This window comes from Coturnix japonica, chromosome 6 (assembly GCF_001577835.2).
Source record: "Coturnix japonica isolate 7356 chromosome 6, Coturnix japonica 2.1, whole genome shotgun sequence".
Lineage (NCBI taxonomy): Eukaryota > Metazoa > Chordata > Aves > Galliformes > Phasianidae > Coturnix > Coturnix japonica.
The window spans coordinates 20,019,288-20,040,185 of record NC_029521.1 but is presented as its reverse complement, the minus strand read 5'-3'; the positions used below and the strand labels follow the sequence as shown (position 1 = coordinate 20,040,185).

The window sequence follows — 20,898 nt, the reverse complement described above, 5'->3', positions numbered from 1 at the left end:
GTAGTCTTAGCCTGGCACTTATTTCCACACATCTCTCTCTTTCTTTTTTCTGTCCTCCCTCCCTCTCCCCTTTCAGTGCACTCTGGCTGACACAGGCTCAGACAATTGCAGCTCATTTCCCCGTACCTTTACCCAGTGAAGCCTTGTTCTGTTGCCTGCAATCAATGATGCAAATGAGGAGACAACTTCCTAACATCTTAGGGCAGCAACCCCTCCACCCCCACCCCAGACTAAACAAGAGACACATCTGGGCTGCTGGCTGCTGAATTGGGGAAGAGCAGCATGCAGTGAGTGACAGCCGTAACCTGGGGCTGGGTGGGGTGAAGCAGCCCTTCTGCTTCATTTTCCTTCCATCCGTCACTGCTCTGTAGGTGCTGTGCTGATGTTCTTGCTTTCGGCCAGGGGGAAGGTGCGGAACACAGCACCCCTATGCCCTCGGTGAGGAGGAACAAGTGCATCGCAGGGACCCTGCAAGAGGCAAGAAAGGGTATGCCAGTTATTTCTAAGCTCTGCTAAAATGCCTGAATCCTCTTAGGGGATTGAGGGTCAAGTGCCATCAACAGTTTGCACTAGGAAAGAGGAAATGTGGTATTTTGCCTGTGTGTACTAGAGCATCTATTTTAATGTGGTGACAATTGCCACGATGGCTGCATCTGGCATCCAGTTTGCCCTTGAAACGTTTACTCTAACCGTTTGGACACCGTGTTCCCTCTGCATTATTTGCTTAGGGACCTGAAATACCCAAGTAGATTTCCTCCATGCGGTTGGATCTGCTGATACCACTAAAAGCATGGTCTGCCCTGGCTCCTGTTGGATCTGATGCATTCACAGGCTGTGGCTGGAGAGAGGCTCGACTGGCTGGAGGGGGTCTATTTATCAGGGAACTCGATTAAAATACAGACTGCACATGACATCAGATTTGTAATCATTTTTTCCACAGCAAGCAAGCATTTTCTGTATTGGATGCAGGTGTTTAAAGCAATAGTGTGTTTTAAGGGCCAGTGCAGCACAAATTCTGGCCTTTGGGATAATGACAAGTGTTTTGCCTGCATAAACAATATATTTTTTTTCCCCCTGAGGTCCGCGCACACCTAGTTTCCCTCAAGCTCATCATCTCTGTCAGGTTAATCAATAGGCACCGTATGGCAGAGGGTCAGTAATCAGTGTCATCGTGCCTTTAAATCGTGTTGAAAATTTGCTTAAAGCCTGGGCCAATTAACATCGAGATGATGAATGGATGGGTAGATGGGAAGAGCCTGGTGCTTAGGGGCTTTGTGAGAAGGAGATGCTCAGCTGTTGAGCAGCAGACACCAGCGAATAAAATCAGCCATTCATGTGAGCTCAGTCCACCCACTCTTAATGATAATGTCAATCTAGCAAAATATATACACATTGGAGTTGTCACGAGTTCATAAATCAAAGGAGTTTGTCAAAGGCATTCAGATTAACGAGGCAGCAGCAATAACAAGTCAAATTTGCATAGAGAATTGCCCGAATCTCAGTAAATTATGATCCTGTTTTTCATTTGATTATTTGCTAATGTCTCAAGAGGGAGAATGATTATATTAGCATGCAAAATCTACTCCAGAAGTAGAAATCTGAGGTATAGCAGACCAGCGCACGATGACAATTAATCAGTTTCTGCATAGTAGCGTAAACGCGCAAGGCCCAGAAATGAACTCCTTTTTTTATTATTATTTCTCCTTGCTACTGATCCAAATGGTTCAGCTTGACAGAGACTTTATATTGCTTTAACAGTGTTCTGAATTGTGCCTGCAGGCAAGACATAGTTATGCAGCTATAACCAACCTATCCATCTGCCAACCAGATTGGAATTCTCCTATCCAAGGCTTCCATTAACCCCCACTGACAGCTCCAAACAGGATTAAGAATTTGAAAGCATAAAAAATAGTTGTGCTCTTCGCGTAGACGCACGCTTCTCCCCCACCCCACCTCCCCACGCTTGGAAAAAGGCTGCATCTGTACTGCTTTATAATTAGTGCTGGGCAGCACGGCACCGAAGAAAGCCTCCCCCAGTTGGCAGGGCTCTGATTTCCACCGCGACGAGCGAGGCGGTACTAAAGGTAGCTCTGCCCAATTGGTAGTCCCTGGGAGTGCATTTATCCATGTATTATATCTCGTTCCCAGCAGTGTTTTGCTGGGCTGTGTACACAAAATACTGCGTGTCATCTCCCATCAAACGCCTCAGCCTGGGGATTTCGTACGCATCGTAGCATGGTGTGTTTAGTGGTGGAGGAGGCGTCACGGGGAGAGTTAAATAGTAATAATTTCGTAGTGGTCTGTAAGACAACCTGCCATGGAATTCTATTCTGTTAATTACAGGCTGAAGTTTTAAATGCAAATCAGATTTAAAAGGCTCTCGTTCCAGACAGTAGTGGCCATTTTAGGAAAAACGAGCTAAGGAGGGCAAAGCCTCTTGTTGCAAGAGCCTCCTGTTGGAGGCAGATTTTGAAGGTTACATAGTCGTCAGCTTAGGTTTGCTGCCTTCTCATCCTGGCACTTAGGCTGTCATTGTGTGACCTTGGGAAATTATTTTGCCTGTGTGTTTATCTCTGAACAGTCTGTGGGTTGGAGACTTTGGTGTTTCTCATCATACCTTGCTTGTTCTTGTGTGAAAGGAGAGGCCCTTGTGTGTGGGTTCCATAGCTGTAACCAACCTGGTTTAGGCTGGGCTGGCTCCAGCCTGTGAAGGAAGGTTTGCCTCTGGGATTTTATCCCTCTCCCTGGGGAGAGTCTGTTTTGGCCTTTCTGTTTGCGCTGGTTTTCTTTGCTTCTTTCACCCTAATAAATTTTATCGCTCGTCCCCTCTGTATCAAGTACAATTGCTGCAGATCTTTAATATTCCCAGCGAGTACACCCAAGGTGCCGTCTGGATACCAAATGCTCCTTTCCAGCTCTGTGCCTGGGATGTGCGTTTCAGCAGCCACGAGAGGGTGCTCGGAGCAGTTCTCCCTTTGTTCCTCTCCTGTGGCCGGGAGCATCGCTGGAGTCCTGCCGAGGCAAGCCTTGTTGTGACCTCGCGCGTGTTTATCCCTCCTCCCACCTTGTTCAGCAAGGAGAAATATATAGATGTGCCGTTTCAGTCAATTACGTTATGCTCTTCCCGTGGCTGTGGCTGAGTGTCGGCCTATCAAGTGCAAATCACATCCACACAGCCACAGTTAGTCCTGAAATATGCAGGATCCTCTACCTGCACCTGGACCGATGGGTTTCCTATTCCTGAGAAATGAGCGGGAGTTACAAACATCTGTGCTTTTCCTTAAGTGTGATGCTTTCCAGTCGTTCTGTCTTCACCAAGCGGAACTTACTTGCCGACAAAAGTGCATGAGCAGCGCTCCTTTTTAATAGGCTGCGATTGGAGCTGCTGTGTTGGTGCTGTAGGATGGTGAGGCGCCAAGCTGTGAACCACCATATGCACTTGGCAGTCTTTGTCTGGTCTTTGTTCAGCCAACCTCTTAGCCTTGCCACCTATAAAGATAATGAATGCAAAATGGTCCTCTGCTTGCTCTTAAAATCAGACGCTCGGCTTAAAGGAAAAGTAGAGAACTTGGTGCTGTGCAGTAACCAGGAATTTCCAGTATCAGCACTGATTTTTCACCTTTTCTGTATTTTTGGATGGGGAATCTTGGATGGTTTGAAATGCAAAAAGGATGCAAAATTCAGTGCCATGGAAAAGATTGGGAAAACATTTTGGTGCTTGCAGTAGGGAAGGGGATGACTGTTGAAAATCCCTCCAGAAAGAGTAAGCGGTCCCCCAAGATCCCCTAACCTGGGCAACTAAATGCACAGCACTCCCCTTGCATTCCCATGGTTCTTGCACTTGGTCTGTTTTGCTAAAGCATAAAAATTAGAATCCTCACTTGAATTTAGCCACTTACCAGGCTGTATTTCATGAGTAGCAGAGAGCAGCTTTAATGTCTGACCTTCCTTTTTGGAGATATGTGATTCTAGCTTGTATGTTTTTACGATCGCAGTCCTTCCTATGCTGGATTTAATGCAATAACTTGGTCCTGGCAGAGACCTCATATGAAAACTTTTAAAAACCGACCTCTCACAGCGATTTATCAGGGCTATTTAGGATTGATTTCCATTATAAAACCCTGGTTACAGCATCCCAGATGCCATGGTGCCTTGCGAGTTCTATATCTTGCTTGGAAAAACAAACAAAAAAGCTCCACAAAAAAGATCTTTAGTTGGTCTGCAAGCCATGATTTACATTGAGTCCTTCCCACCAACTGGTGACATCCCAAACACTTGGATTTTTGTTGCAACTTTTTTCCCTTATCTGCTGTTTCTCTGCCTGTACCTCCTGACTGCCTTTTTCTGCTCCACCAGCCCTGCAGCCCACCTCTGCCCTACAGGGTTGGGATGGGAGCCGGCCCTCAGAGAAGCCAAGCAGGTTCTTCGGGGGATAAGGAGATAAAAGCACAGCATGCAGGCTTCTGCTGGAAATTCTGCACCCTGAGTTCCTCTGCAGGGAGCTGGAAACCCACCCTTCTCCTGGCAGAGCTCTCCCTAAGTAGTTTTTCTGTCTCTCTTTAAAACCTGTTTAGTTACTCGCTACTGAACGTGTGGGAATGTGGCCTAAGGCTATGAATACTGTGGTGATCAAACTGATTTGAGATGTGTGTGTGGGATTCCCCCAAAGCTGGCTGCCGTTATGCTGCTGGTGCGTACTCAACCCATGCATAGGAACGCTGCTGTGCAAGGACAGGTTTCCCCCACATACCCCACAGCAGTTTTAACCAACTGCTTGCTAAAGTTCAAGCCTATCCTGATGGAAACTTTAGTCCATCTTTACTCTAAAGCACATAGTAATTGGCTTTGATTGTGAGGTTAATACCAAAAAATTCTTCTGTTGCACTTTCTTATTCATGCTGCAAAAGCCCTCATGTTTCTTCTTTCCTGTCCCCTTCCCTTGCTTTATTGATCTCTTCTCTGGATCTAGTAGCTTACATTTTGCAGCATCAGACTTCCTTGAAATGGTACGTGTGTGTAGGTAGAGTCAGGGGCAGGAGGGAGAAACGTAGCCATGCTGCCGTATGCTGCCTATGCTTTAACAGTCGTGTTTTCATCAGGTTCCACTGTTCTCAATGGGCATACTGGGGTGTCTAGAAGCACTGGTGCTACCATGCTCATCCAGCCGTTATTCCAGCTTGTCAGAGAGGCAGTTATAGGTAATTTCAGAACAAATCCCCAAAGCATAGGCTTCTTCCATAGGTACCTGCACAATGGTGCGTTGCTGTGTTGAGGAGGAGCGATTCTTTTTCTGCCATAACAAGCTGTTTGGCTTAGAAGTACGTTAGCCACCTGTATGTGTATATGTAAAATACTATAGCCTGTGTAGCACAAATATTCTGTTTCTTTTCTCCTCGCAGAGTAATATTAGGGATAAGAACTGAATTAAAGCTTACTTTCTTTCGCAGAACTCCTCTGAGAGAGAAGACTGTAATAATGATGAGCCCCCTAGGAAGATCATTCCTGAGAAGAATTCACTTAGACAGGTATGTGATCAGTCTCTTTAAAAATGCAATAAAACTTTCTAGCTATTTGAATCCTTAAATGCTTTTGGAAGCTGAAGTCTGAATTATGCTCGTGGAAATCCTTTCTTTTCTCCTTTGGGGTCTGAGTGAGTCACAGCATACCCAGGAAAATCAGCCACGCGGATTTAGCTTTCAGGAGAGTCTGATGAGTCTTTTTAAGGAAATCTTGACTTCTGCATAACATAGTCAGCTGGAACTCTCTAGTTTTACCTTTCTCCAGTTGGTGTTCATGCAGCTCTCCTCAGCCTTTCTTCTGTTCTTGTTCCTGCCTTGTTTGCAGTGTATTTTGTCTTGTTTCAGGTCATGCGTTCAAGAAAGTCAAAGCTTTCCAGAACAATTAGGTTTTCCATTAATCCTTGAAGGTGAATTTTCTTGGAGGTGAAGTGCAGGTTAATAACCTGAAAAATGATTAATTTATTTTCTTATACATTCATATATTTTACTAATTGCTAGAAGGAAGAGTGGGATGATAGAACTTAATATCTTTGCCATTTGCCTATAATAAAGCAAATTTCTTAGCAGTTCATCAACAAAAGACATAGTTCAAAACATGGAGATCAGCTGCATTTCATGTACTGTTGAGCCTTTGTAGCCTCCGTCTTTGTACCCAGTCTTTAGCAGGGCAGATGTAGGACAAAATCCTTGGGTCTTCTGCTTGCTATATGGCCCCTTATGTGTTGAGCACTTCTGCTTGCCTCTGGACAAGTTCAGGCTCTAGTCTGAAAGCAAATGCCCTCTCGTCTCGATCATCAGAGTTGGTTGCCCCAGTCTTATGCCTGTGATGGAAGGAATTTTGATTCTTTATGTAAGCATAAATAGAACTGTCAAAGCACTTTGGAAGCTCAAATTGCACCTTTTCTCTATTAATGATGGACAAGAAACAGTTGGGAATTTTCCAGCTCTAAATGGGGAAATAAGAAACAAATGCAACCTTGTGCTTTTTTCTGTCTTAATCAATGAGTAAAGATCTGCATATCCTCGAGGAAGAGATTAACCTGCCTTACATCTGTGCATATTTTGTAATACCAAAAAGATCTGTCCTGCAAATGCTGTCAAAGCAGTAACACACAAAAAGTGCTGAATTCAGTATCTAGTACCTCAGTGGAAAGACGCTAACATGGTGAATATTGAGCATACAGCTTCATATTTTCTGTCCTTCCCTTTGGACACCACTGTTGAAATTTCATTATTTAGAAACATGGACCTCCTTCACAGAAGCAACAAATGTGTGTATGTGGAGAGAGGGGGAGATCTGTTTACTCCCGTGGTCTTTGTATTGAAAGTATCCGTGTGTTTTGTCCTTACTGATTTGTTAGATATAGTGAATAAGATGCATCAGACTGCTTCAGGGGAAGTATGGCGCGTTGGTATGTTCAGCTGCTGATGTACGTAAGTAGAGGTGCAGTGCTGTTTCTTGGTTGCTGTGCTGGTATGCAGCCTTGGCCATAAACGTGTCCTCAGGAGGGTTTGTGGAACAGACATACCAGGGGATGGAGGTAAAAAAAGAAGGTGGTTGTTATGCACCTGAAGTTGTGCACAGGGGCTGAAGACCCCCGTATCTCAGTGCTGTGGACTTCTTACTACAAGATGTGGAACCGTTCTGTTGACTCAGGTGGTTGCTGTAGATGGTTGCCTTGAGAAGTGCCAACATGTGGAGCTGTGCAGGTGGGGGCCATGGCTTGCCAGGAGGGTCTGCAAGGGCACAGGGGACATGGAGATCAGCACCAGGAACAGAAGCAGGAGTGGGCGGTGAACTTGACTCTGTTAGCTGGAACAGGAAAAAGATCTAAGCTGTGGCAGGTTTTGAATGATGGATGCGAATGCTCAGTTCTTGTTGAGTTTGTGATCTGATAGAATTACATTTGGAAGGGGTAAACTGACAATCGTAGGGTGAAAACTTCAGAAACAAACAACGATGAGTGGCAAAAGTTTCTGGCAACTTTATTTAAGCTAACAAACGAATTTTCACACTGCAAAGTTATAAATTAATTTTAATAGGCTGATCCAGATGGTCCATTTGGAAAATGGATAGCTTGATCTGTTGAAAATTAAACTAAATTTATCTCTCTCATACTTCAAACTGAAGTAAGCGTGAGAAGAGTGCCCATTAAGTCCAGCTCATACAGATGGACCGGCAGGTCACACATGGGACTAATCTGATTCATTTTAAAAATAAATGCATGAGTTATTGAATCAGGTTCCTGTTTGAAGCCCTGCGTGTGAGCGTGTGTGTGTGTGTGCTGCCCTTTCAAAGGGACTCGCAAATGCTTCAGTGCCTTTTTAACCTGTGTGTTTCCATTTTAATTCAACTTCCTTGCCAAAAAACATAATTAGTTTTCAGTGCCTATCATTTAGTGTTAGCCCCAAACGCTAGATTGATTAGGTCAGGCATTTGTTATTTTAAGGGCTACGTCTCCATTCTTCATTTATGAAGAACACGAGCTCAATAGTCTTGGGGAGAGAGCCGGCCTTTAGAAACCGGGCAGGGGAAGCTCTCTGGGGGCCCCTCCAGCCTTTTAGCTTCTGGGTGTTTTTAACAGAGCCATGAATGCAGATTTGTAAATTTATTGCAGTGCCATCTGTTTTTTTTGCAGGAACCGTATTATTGTTGGCTCCTATCTGTCTATTGTGGTGGTCACTCCCCGGGAGCTTGCCCTCACAGTCCTAAGGAAAGTGATGAATAGCGGGGGTCAACATGAATAGGTCACAGGGCAGCTGTCCAGGGCTGCCCTGAACTTGATTACCCCTCTGGTTTTTAAAGAAGACGGGCACAATGCAGCTCGCTTAGAGCCCTGCCCTCCCTCCCCTTCGGCGGGGTGATGGCAAAGTGCCTTGCGCTGTGCTCCTGGGGGCTGTGTTGGGGTGCTGTGGGGGGAAATGCCAGCAGCTTGCTGTGATCTCCTTCCTGTAACCCTCCTGCAAAGCTCACCTGGTTCTCTGCTGTTTCTCATCAAGCCTCCAGATGGAAGACCGAGGAAAAATCCCAGCCTGCTCCCCATTCAGGCAAGCCCCTCTGCATTTTCAGGGTTTTTTTTTTTTCCTGTTAGCATTTTGGCACAGAACGTTGCCTCAATTCACTCCTATGGATTTGAGATCATTTTGTAAAATTACATGTAGCACCTAAAACATGCTCTAGGCGCTGTTTTGGTGTTCAAGTAGACACATTCCGCTCTTAAAGGGCTTAAAGTCAATACATGAGCAAACTGTAAGAAGCAGAAAGCAGCTAAAGAAGGCAGAGCAAAGGAAAGACAAAAAGCAGCAGCAGCAGCCAGCCTTTCTTGCTGGCCTCGTCCTGCCCATAGGGCTGCTCAGCAGTGCTCTCCAGGAGTATTTCTTCTGACCCTTCAATGGGAAGGAGCAAGGGTCCTCCAGCTCCCTCCAGCCCTTGGGGAAGGCACTGCCCTTCTGATTCACCTTTCGAAGAGGGTGGGTGGAACCAGGTCAGTAACATTGTCCTGCACACCTCAGCTTTTACTCTGTTAGTGTTTGCAAGCAGGGAGTTGCTGGTTGAAAACAACCTTCTGAATTCACTAGAAGCACATCCTGGGCTTACTATATTTATTATTTATTTTAAAGATCTTCCTTCTCAAACAAAAGAAACAAATAATTTCCTTTCATCTGTAGCGCTCCATGCACAGTAACAACTGAGCCAACCTGGGCTGTACTGGAGCCGGAGTTACAGTGGGAATGCTGCCTCGTGGCAGAAAGGCCACTGTGCTCTTTCAGCAGTAGTGCTAATAGGAATCTGTCACCCCGCTGCATTTCTGCATTCTTGTGTAATTGAGTAAATTGCGAGTGTTGTCTACTCCCCCTGTCCTTTGTGTCCATGTCCACTTACCATCCAAAGAACGTGGGCAGTGATAAATAAAGCACTGAACAGGACTCTCAAGTCTTTGAAAGCAGCGTGTTGCCAGCCCGTTAGTTATGTTTAAGTGTTTATGTTTTTCTGTATTCTTTCTCTTGTGTGGCTGGAACCCTGGGGATCCAAAGCCATGAGAGAGGCCAAGAAGCTAACAAAGTAGCTGTCCCCTTGTTAGCTTGTTCCTTTCTTCTTTAAAAAACAAGATGAGAACCATCTGGCTCAGGGCATTACATTTTCCTCCCCCGTGCACCTCTATAGATGAAGAGTTTCACCTGCAGCGAGGGTTTACATTGATTAGGGAGGGAGCAGTAATTCAAGCCTCCATCCACTTCAGTGGTACTTTGCAGTCTTTAAAGGTGCTGACCCATTGAGTTAAACTGTCAAGGGAGGATAAAAAAGGAGCTTCATCCCGGGAGGTAACAGCTGCCAGGTTTTCAACACCTTGCACGCTGCTGGAGAAATGTCACAAATTGTCAATGGGAAGAAAAATGGCTTGGCTGCCATCTTCCCTTAATGACGCGCCTTATAAAATGAAAGATTTAAGGGTAGAAAAAAATCATCGAGTAGCTGTCAGGAAAAGAAAAATCTGGGGGGATTTGGAACAATGGACCCAACGAGATGGATCCTGAAAGATTGCAAATGCTGCGTCCACGTTGCAGAGAGCGGTTCTGATGGGGATGGCCATTTTTGCACGGCGGGACAAGAGAGGGCTGAGCGGCAGCACAAAGTCTAACACTGCTGTGCCTGAATTAAAGGAAAAGAAAAAAACAACTCATCTTGATTCATAAGCCAGTGAACTGAGAGAAGACATACTGTATTTCTGCTCTTTTGAGGACAATTTGTTTTCAGGCAGCTACCAGATGGCTAAATACCACGACATTTCCTTTTTTTTTCTCTTTTTTTTTCTTTTTTGTTCTTTCTTTTAACAGGAGATCTAGTTCTCTTTGCTCTTTGTTTTTGTTGGTTGTAATGCTTTTACTTGGCTGAACAGACCCTGTGGTGTTTGGGCATTGTGACATTACTTTTTTTTTTTTTTCCTATTCCTTTGCCCCTGTGCATTGATGGATGAGGAAAGAAGGATCTTCAGCTTTAATGTAATTTCAGATAACAGGCAGATCGGAGTGAGGCTTTTTGTTTGTATTGTGGTGAGGTTTTTTTGTTTTAGGGGCCTCTCTTTTTGCTGCTTGTTTTAGGTAAGTCATTTTAATTGTACTGAGTAATTAGAAGGTACAACACAGCCAAGGGAGCTTTGTTATGGTAATTGCTCAAAACAGCCCCACTCCCCAACTACCATCGCCATGTGTTGAGACACTTCTTCCCTCTAGTGGCAATATTAAGGACTCAGCCTTTTGCGGTAGGCAAGGTGTAATTGCAATATGACAAACCGTGCTTTGGGGAAAACGCTGTGAATGATCTGGCTTTTTTTGTTTGGCTGGTCTTTATTTCGGCTCGTGGCTTTCCGTGGGGGCTGTCCTTCCCACGAGCTGGGCCACGGGCAACAGAAATTTAGGCTTCGGAAAATAATGGAGGCAAATGGTGGGTAATGTGTTACAGCTTGCCTTAATTCCAGTCTTCTTTTTAATTACCTGTTTATAAAAACGTTTTTAAATTTGTTGAGATTACTTAATTCCTTCACAAGAAGCACCTCATTTGAAATAAATAAATAAATTGCATTTATTTTAAATAGTCCATGTGAAAGACCTTTAAAGGGTAATTAATGCAAGTCTCCTAAGGCTCTAAGTGAGATGAAAGTGATCTTTCCAAATCTGCTGGAGTGATTTGTTTATATAACTTCCCACTTCTGCTGAATTCTTCGGAGTCTAATAACTTTTTTTCTAACCGTTTGGCAATTTGTGCTCAGCCACAAAAGCCCTTGTTCAAAAAGAACAGTTTAATAATCTTTTCCCTGAAAATGACTTGAAGGGAGGGTATGGGTTTTGTCGTTTTGCCGCGTTTTTATTAGTGTTATCTTTCTCTGATAAATCATGTAATTATTAACTATTGCGGGGGGGAAATCTTATTGAGCTCCTGGGCTGCAGCTTCTATTAAAAAGTGGAGTTTTGTTCAGGGACTGGGGATTCTCTGAATAAATGGCTGGGGAGATGGGGTTGAGACGAGCCACAAGCTCGCAGCTCAGCCTGGGGTTCCAGCCATCAGGTTGGCATTCCGCCTTCATCCCAAGCCACACCGACACAAGGAGGGATGGCTGCATGTTTGTGTCAAAGAGCAGCACCGTACTTTCTTTAAGAAGAAAAATGTAACCGAAGACACTTACGGAATGAGATCAGATCCGGCTCTATCTTTAGTGAACTATAGCCTCGCATCTCTGTGGCGTTTTGAGCCCTTGGCTGAGAGCAGATACAGCTTTGTGGTCCCCTGCTTCTGACATGATTTGGTGCCACCATATATTCCTAGGGTTTTTTTCTCATTAGAGCTTGTTTTGCTGTAGGGCTGCTTAACACCATTCTCAAACGGCTTTTGCAAGGTTAAAGGAATGCGGCTTGGTAACAAGTTTGTGTCATTTTAAATATATACCTCCTAGTAAATAAGGAGGAGTCTTGCAATCAATCCCTTTTAGTGTGTTATATGTTTCACCTGACAACTAAACCCTCTATTGATTAACCATTACTTTGTTAGATAATCTTGTGTCATTGAAGCCTCTGTAAAAATTAAACTCTTTAAAATGTTTTACCCTAGCAGCAGTGTGAAAATTGAAAACTTGTTCAGAATTACAGCCGGCTTCCACTAAGAAGGTAGTTTTCAACAAACTGGTTTATGTTTGCATGCTTTATATGCAATATAAAAACATATTAAAGCACTCCAACGCAAAGCTATCCGCCTGTGGCGTTGAACCAGGCTGCCATTTCAGACTGCTTTCCTTGGCAAGGAAACCTCTTATCTTGATGAAAGGTGAGGAGAAACCTGAACGGTTTTGGTGCAGATTAGATGAGATGCATAAAAGGGTCGAGCTTTAAAGATGAGCTGAGAAATTTGCTTTTCTGAGGGTTGGTTCTGGATTTGATGTTCTCATTTTTCTTCCAGAGTAGTCAGTGTTCCTACAGCCATATGAGGGAATGAAGGGAGTGCTCTGATATGTTGCAGTGTATCATGAGGCACCACAAACTGTTTCACCTGGATGTAGAGCTCTGTGTTATTATTCAATGTAGTGACAGTTGTTCTCTTTTCAGCCTGCTCACTAGAAACTGTTGGTGTGCAAACACAGCAGGACAATGCCAGATGAAACCACATCTTTAGTGATCTTGTGTCTCACAGCAGCTGGTAACTGTTGCCTGCAGAGAAACAGTAGGAGACATCCATAGAGCCGTACCTCCACACTGTACTCTTCTAACTCATGACTGCTCTTCATGAGCCAAATGCTGCATCTTCTCAACATTATCAAAACTTTTCCTTTGAGACCCATTGGAGTGACATGAGGTTTTGTGTTGTTTTCTTTTTTTTCCTGGATGTTAGGGCAGAACTAGATCATAGATTGTAGAATGGACTGGGTTGAAAAAAAGCAATGATCATCTGGTTTCAAACCCACTCCTTTGTGCAGGGTTGCCAGCTACTAGACAAGGCTGCCAAGATCCACATTCAGCCTGACCTTGGATGCCTCCAGGGATTTTCTTCTATATTTTTGCTTGAGGTTATTTGACCATGCTGTAGGTCTTGCATATGCATCTTTAGCATCTTTATTCATCACACAGCTAGTAATGAATTCTTCTATGAGAATATGAGAAAAAGACCGGGAAAACTTTATAAATATGAAAACATAGTAACAGGCATTGAACTGCCGATCACTGTTTGTGTGTTTGATTCTCAGTTCTGCATCCTAATGGGTTTGACTCCTCTTAGTTTTCCTTTAATTCAGAAACAAAGAACTGCTGAAGGACTTAATGGTTGTCTGGCAACTTGATGCTTACATCTTTACATAACAAAGCTACCGTACAGTAATACAGTACAGTAATGACAGCTCCATCAGGTGCTCAGAGCCCCTCCAGCCTGACCTTGGGTGTCTCCAGGGCTGGGGCAGCCACCACCTCTCTGGACAGCATGTGCCAGTGCCTCACAGCTCTTACTGTAAGATGCTTCTTCCTTAGATCCAGTCAAAATCTACCCTCTTTTAGTTTGAAACCATTTCCCCTAGTCTTGTCATAGTAAATCCTGTTTTCCTACCCCTTCCACCCCCTTTGGATACCAGAAGGTTGCTATCAGGTCTAATTAAGTGATTCCTTTTGTTCCTTTTTGTTGTTATTTTTAAATGCTCTATTAGTTCCATCAAGTGTCACCAGATCCTGTGGGGTTTGATGAGCAAGTTATGTTGGAAATTGTCCTGGTGCTCTTCACATGAAGGTGTATTATTATGAGGGTAAAAGTAATAAAAATTAAGTGATATAATGGAATAATTATTTGCATCTATATTCTGATGTGCATCCTACTTTTGAACAGTGATGTAATGAGCTTCCTTCTCAAAAAGCTCTTGTTTTTTGGCCCTTATTATTTTACATACTGTATTGGATTATCCACTCTATTTGTGTATGTGAGAGAAAGCCTGCTGTAAGCTTGCCTTTTAAAAAGCTGGCTTGTTACCAAGCCTTTTGATACCTGTTCTGGGAGGAAAAAGACTAAAAAGATGCAAGTTGGTTCATGGTTGAGTTCAGGAAGCCACAGGCTCCCATGTTTCTTTCAGTAAATGCTTTTGTGACTGAGCTATTCATCTGCAAAGTGCAGTTGGTGTTAGCTTTCTTTGAGCCTCTCATCAAAATTGCTGTTATGTACAAGGTACGTTGGGCAGAAATGCTGCTACTGGAATGCTGGGAATGCAAATTCAAATGAAGGAGATCACAGATTTACAATAAGTGGGTTAAATTACTCAAATGTCTATAATGAACAAAGAATATTACCAACTCTTCATGGTTTTCCACCTTCAGAGCCTGGTGGAATGTAACTGATGTGATGCTTATAAAATGAAGCCTGTGTGGTGTTGTCTGAACGTCGGCACAGAGCAGATGGTGTCAACTTTTCTGTCCACCACTTGAGCCGTTGCATCTAAGCCACAATTTATTATAGTTTATGCCATTCTGATCCTTCTTCTGAGGAAAAAGTGCTGCGCATACCAGAGTGATAGTTTTATGACGTTGGCAAATATTTGCAGGAGGCAGAGTTGAGTCCCTCAGCCTTCTGTTTGCTCGCAGCCTAATCCTGGTTTGAATGCAAACCTCCCTGCTGAAAGATGGAAGATGCTGAAAGATGCACTCTGCTTGGCCACGTGGTGCTGGAAAGGATTTGGGACTGGAAATTTCTCTTTCTCTTTCTGGATGCAGGCAGGAATCGCAGTCTTCTGTAAGCAATGACAGACCGGTCCTGCTCTGTAGTGTTCCCCAGATACTGTACTCGTTAAGCAGATGATACTGTCTGCTGACTGCCTCGCTGTTTTTTTCCGGTGCCTCTTGGTCAGCACATAAATTGTGGGTTCTTTGGGGGCAGGGAATAGTCTTCTGTTAGCACCAGGCATAGCACACTGTGGTTTTAATCAAGTACTGGGACTTTTAGGTGCTACTGTCCTCCTTCTAGCAAATGTGAGCTTCATCCAAGCAGTCATTAACAATGTGTTGAAAACCTCCATTAGAAACTCCCGAGTTCTTCAGACAGTTTGAAGAGTCACGTCATCCAGAGTTTAATTTCAGACACACTAAAAAAAATCCCTTTAATCTGTGTATCTCAGAACTATAAAACTGCACAGCTTCTCAGAGAACGTGCATGCCCTCAACGTAGGTTTTTGCTGCAAACCAGTTTATTTTGGCTTGAAATTATTACACCATAGGAAAAAGGAAATGTAGTAGTGTTGTGGGTTCTGGTGCCAAAAATATGGTGCCTGAAAGAAAATTGTCTTCTGCTATTCATAACCATTTAAATCTTTCTGCAGACCTACAACAGCTGTGCCAGACTGTGCTTAAACCAGGAAACAGTATGTCTAGGAAGCACGGCTATGAAGACTGAAAATTGCGTGGCCAAAGTAAGTAACAGAATGGCTTTGGTTTGAAGAGGTTTTTTAGCATGCTATTCACTGTTAATCAAAGAAAAATTCTTGTTAAAGATGGCAGTTAGGAAAAGTATTTAAATAGAAAGTAACTATTTGGGGTAGGTTTTCCTGTTCTTTGATGTAGAGTTTGAAATGTGCTGTTTTCCTCTGGAAATGAATACTTGAGTCCTGAATCAGATAGGATAGAAGAGTTCGTTCTGCTACCCAAGTAGTCGGCTTTTACAGTGGGATGACCTGTTCTTGCCACAGGAATGGCTGTGGCAACTTCAAATGATAAATGTGTCCAGATAGATGCTGATCTACATGGATAAAATATATGAAGCATGAGAACTCTTTGTGTCATGGTGCCCTTTCTTAGCTGCCAGAAGGAATGTGCAAAAAGAGTTGTTAATAAAGGCCCTTTAGCTAAAATCCAAGGAATGCTCTATTTAGGGGAGAAAGGGAAATACGGTCAGAGTGGTAAGAAAATAGATATATTAGTGCGTCAGAGAAAATCCATTCCTTGAAAATTGTACTAGGAGTGATTGGAACAGAGGAGGTGCCATTAGCCACCCCCTTTTCTTAAAATTCAGCATAACTGGAATAAAATAAGATACACGCAGAGTTGTTTGTGAATGGAAAACATTTGAACCATGACGCAATAAGTATAAAAAGGCTGTGTGAAGGATGTGCTTAGCCTTGTATGAGCTTCGTGTTTCCACTGTGAGGAAGGTTAGAATGGGCATGCAGGACAGATCAGTGCATGCAGCCATCTGTTACTGAAACCAGCTGGCATTTCGTTGCTCACTGTCACCATGACCTGGCCACTCAAAAGCCTGTTTTCTCTTTCATTGTTTTCATTTCCTTGATTTTCTTGAAGTTCCCTTTTTCCGCATACTTTAACAGTGCCTTGTCTCTTTGAGGCCTGCTTTTGTACTGACCTCTAATATAATCTCCCAGCTAAATCTTTGCTTTGGAATTTTTCTAGTGAAATTTGAATGTCCCATTACTTTTATTATCTATTTTTCTGAATGAGCCACCATAAAAGTTTGCCATTGTGCATTCAGGTGGCTTACAGCTTGTAAACTGCTCTTGCCATGCAAGGTTGCCTTACAGTGGGGAAGCACTTGCTACCAATCCTGGTACAAGGTGCTAATATTGAATTCTGAAACCTAGTTTCCTACCTTAAGACAGTTGGTGTTGCATGTTGCTTCTTCTGACCCTTCATGATACAAAGCAAAACTCTTTAAGCAGCTCTTATTGAGTTATATCAGCATACAGCACTATTCTGATGCCAATGAAGCAGCTCATGTTGAGCTAGCTAGGAGTAAACCCACTCACTGCCATGTACTGTGCATCATCTTGTTTAACTCGATCTTCTTACTAAGGATGTGCAGGAATTACTGCTAATTTAAGTGATGCCTCTTTTAGCTGAGATGACATACCTTTTAATTTCTTAGTACCCCAAATAATAGACTATCTTGAAGCAGCCTATTCAGTGGGGTCGTGGTAAGAGAAATAGACAGGTTTGGAAGTGGAACGGCAAGTCTCATTTCACATTATTGAGGATAAATTTGAACTGTCACTCTGGAGATGGAAAGTTGTGTGTTTTTAAGGAGTGTGTCTCCATACACTGTATGACTGTATACTATATGTAAAATAAGGACTTTTATATTTCCCCTCGAACTAGATTGTCTGGCTCTTGTACCCCTTTCCCCACCTTCCCAGCTGCAAAACAAAGTGAAATAGGTTCTAAGAAAGCTTATCTTTCAAATTCCAGAAGTGTTGAAGCATTTAAACTCCAGTTAGCTAGATGCAGATGGCTCTGTGATGGCATAGGCAAATGGCACAACTGTTAAATGTTCCCTCGGTGAAGGGCTTAAATGGGATTTAAGGAGTTCAGAGGCCTTCTCCAAGCCTCATGCACATGGCGAGTTTTATCCTCTGTGATTGATGTCTTAAGGCTTTGAACATTAAAATCTTTTGTCAAGAGGGTGAATACTGGAAAGCATAAATGCAGGTTGCTTTGTCTGCAGCGCTTTTCTGAAAGTACTGTACGTTTTTTTGCTTGCTTGCCACTTTAAAAGTGGCAGTGAAGGACAAAAAGTGTTCCTTTGGAAATGATGATTACCTTTTCTGATTCTGCAGTGCAGTATCAGCCTTGACAGGAAAAAACTGTTCAAAATGTGCATGACTAGACTGAATAGGAGAGATCGTAAATTAATAATTATATATTTAGGTGCACAGATGTCACCGGGAGTTCTTCCGTTAATCTTTGGGCGTGTTGTTGCCATTGCCTTTGAGTGATCAACAAGTGTGATGTATATTTAACCTAATGTCTTTAAAAGGCAAATGTAATTTCTAGTTGTGTTTTTATAGATGCTGTTCACACGCAGAAATCCTCCTGAGAATCCCTTTGGAAACCACAAAATATTTGCAAGAGGATTTCTTGTTACAGTGGTACTGGTGTGCAACCACAATTGGATGAGTTTCTCAGAAATTGGTGCAAGGTGCTTAAATAAGGTAGAAATATAACCTGAAGCTGAGCTGCAAGGGCAGGGCGTTTGGTTGTAATGAGGGTTATTGAAAATTGGCCAACTGAGCATCTGTTCCCATTGTTTGTTCCATTCTTGGTTAGCCAGTATCTTCAGGTCAGATAATGGTGTTGGTGTGTGCTGCATCCTCAGTTAAAAATTCCCTGGCATCTGGTCTGTCCCTAGGACTCTTGTGATGCTCCTGGGTGTGCAGACAAGTTTCTCTCCTGTCCTGTATCCTGGACCACTTGCTTTGTGTGATGACCTTCATACATTGCCCCGCAGTGAGGGAGGCTCTGCTCATCTTCAGTCTCCTTGGCTGAGTCTTTGCTTAGATGGGTTATATACATTCCAGTTTTCAACTAGAGGTCTTGCTGTTTCACCCTTTGATAATGTGGGCTGTGCTAGGTTTGACTTTTGCTGTTCACTTGGAGTCTGTTGGTTTGTACACTTCCCTGGATCATGGAAATATTTTCCTGATTCAAAGTGCTCTTTTACTTCCCAGCAGGAGAAGAAGCTGATCTGATGGAGTTGTGCAGTCAATACCCATTTCCTGTATTCATTAGATAGGGGGTTTTTATTAACTCGTGCAGTCAGATCAAGTTTGTCCGCATCTGCTACATAGGAAAGTGTTTTCAGTTTCATTCTGCACGTTAAATTCTTCTCTGTGTGTGCCAGGGCTAGGCAACCTATGGCCGAGCAGCCACAGATGGCACAGAGAAACCTTTTAAATGTCATGCAGCATCCGTGTGTATCTGCTTAGCTCTGAGCTGGGCAGCAGCTGGAACAGGTTCCCGGCCCCTGTTATTACCAGAGGTGAGCAAAATGGGAAAAAGCAAAGTGCAGCTGAGCACTCCTTGCTACCCATGTATGATCCCTGGTCCTGCCTCTTAAGGTGCCAGTAAACCAAGCGTGTTGTGTCTTCCAGTGACATATGCTTGTAAAGATGCATAGTATTATTTAGCTGTAGCTGCGCTCTTACATTCAAGGATGATTCCAGTATGAAATTCAGTGGAGAAACCACGAGTACACTTTAACAAACAAACATTTAGGGTTCCAGGCTGGATGTTCCAGTTGGCAGTAGGACAAATTGATCTGAAGAGTGTCCCTCTTGGACTCTCAACTCCCTTTATGTCACAGATTGATGGCTCCTCTTTCCTGAGAGTGTCGCTGCATTTACTTTACATGAGCAGCACATTCAGCTTGGAGTTGTGCTGTGAGACACTGCTGAGTCAGTATATCTTCAGATAACCTACTGTTTTCCAGTGCTTCTGAAACCTTCCCAGTCCTTGACTTGATAGTAGAGCAATGTAATCCTGAATGAATATTAATTGACAGACTGCACTGTTTCCTGATACTCCTTCAACTGGTTTAATGAGGAAGTATGTTCCTTCATACCCCGATTTTATTTTTGCATTACGCTTCTGAGCAGTGATGCAGTGGGGCTGTCAGCTGTCACGCTTCCAGCTCCAAAACCTTTGCTAGCAGTGTTTTCTTTTGTATGCTGGGGACACAACTGGGGCAACAGCTTCTGAGGCCATTGCATACAAATGCCCACTCAGCCTCTGTGGGCCAGGGGAGGTCCAGGCATGCCATTTATGCCATTTCACTCTCCTGTTCTGTGTGTTCTCCCTGTAAAAGAGGGTGTTGTGAATGGCCGGTGTTGCAGGGGCATGGCTGAGGGTTGGTTTGTGTTCAAAAGGTGCTATGAAACGTGAAGTTCAGTGCTGAATTCTGAGTATTTAGACAACTCAAGCAGTATGCAGAATCAGAGGTTTGTCTTAGAATGTTAACATTACGTTGATCTTCTTTTCAGAGCAGCATGGCTACTTTTATCTTAATTGTGGCTTTCTTTCCGATTACTTATTTATTTTAGTTCAAGACGATCTTTGTACTTTAGCTTTCCCTCAGCCTAATAACCTCATTGCAAATGGCTGAGACAGAAATGTGATATCCTGCTCCCCCACCCTACCCCACCGTACACATTCTCCAGATTTTGATAGACTTGTTTTATTTATTTCCAAAATTATATCCGCAGGAAACAAGCTGTTTAAATTCAGATTATGCTGAAGCAAAATGGTCCTGGTATGAGAAGCAACGTGCTGTTTTATGAGCGCAGAGTCCCTTTTCTCATAACTGATTGATAGTAAATATTTTCCTGAAGAATTATTGCCAACCATGAACAGTGCAACTGTTTCACTTTTTTTTTTCCGTGCTACTTGCTGTACCAGCCATTGTCTGTAATTAAGATCTACAATTCACAATGCAGACGTTTGCACTTCCTCTGGGTCTGAGCTATTTATAAGACATTTCAGCTGTTCAGAGTTTCTTTTGAGTGTTAAACTACATGTAAACAGGCTTCTTTAGTCTTCAGCTATGCAAATACTATGGTTGTCGTTTCTGCTTTTCTTAGCGCCCAAAATGACTTTGCGTGTCAATGAAGCCACAAATTAAAAAAGAATTACACTTGTTTGTTGTTGTTTTTTTTAATGGAAAGGAGACTTTGAAGAAATGCTATTATAAAGCTGGTTTCTGGTGAAGCGCTTCATAGCTTAGGGTCTCAAAGTGTATTCAGAGAGCAGCTCTCAGGGCTGTGGGGTAAGGATGGTCGTGTGATAGGAGAAATCTTGCTATAAAGAATGATTTCCAAATTTCAGTCAAGTCAGTGGAGATGCTTTTACTTTTCGAATCCCCGGGTTTGGAATTTTGAGAAAGCGAATTGTATGGTCAGTGCAGCTGAGTTTAGCATATCTTTGAAGGGCTCCCAAACAGATCTTAGAAACTCCCTCTCAGGTTTGACTTGCTGTAAAGTAAGATTTTTTCATGATGATGAACATCAGCTGGAACTGTGGATGCTTTGCAACTTCCATCCCTTAAGGTTTTTGAAGGCAGGCTGGATGGAGTCCTGAGCCACCT

The 20,898-nt window shown here is 43.2% G+C and overlaps 1 protein-coding gene across 9 annotated transcripts in view; it reads left to right on the top strand.

Moving 5' to 3' along the window:
- The window catches only part of BTRC (beta-transducin repeat containing E3 ubiquitin protein ligase), a 106,227-nt gene that overhangs the window by 37,525 nt on the left and 47,804 nt on the right, over positions 1-20,898 (top strand). For 4 of the 9 annotated variants that reach the window (XM_015867025.2, XM_015867021.2, XM_015867024.2 and 1 more), the window contains 2 exons: positions 5,448-5,525; positions 15,353-15,442. In XM_015867025.2, coding sequence (XP_015722511.1) covers positions 5,448-5,525; positions 15,353-15,442 — 168 coding nt within the window. The remainder of the gene's footprint in view (positions 1-5,447; positions 5,526-15,352; positions 15,443-20,898) is intronic. The other 5 variants (XM_015867026.2, XM_032445547.1, XM_015867022.2 and 2 more) reach the window with 2 other exon arrangements.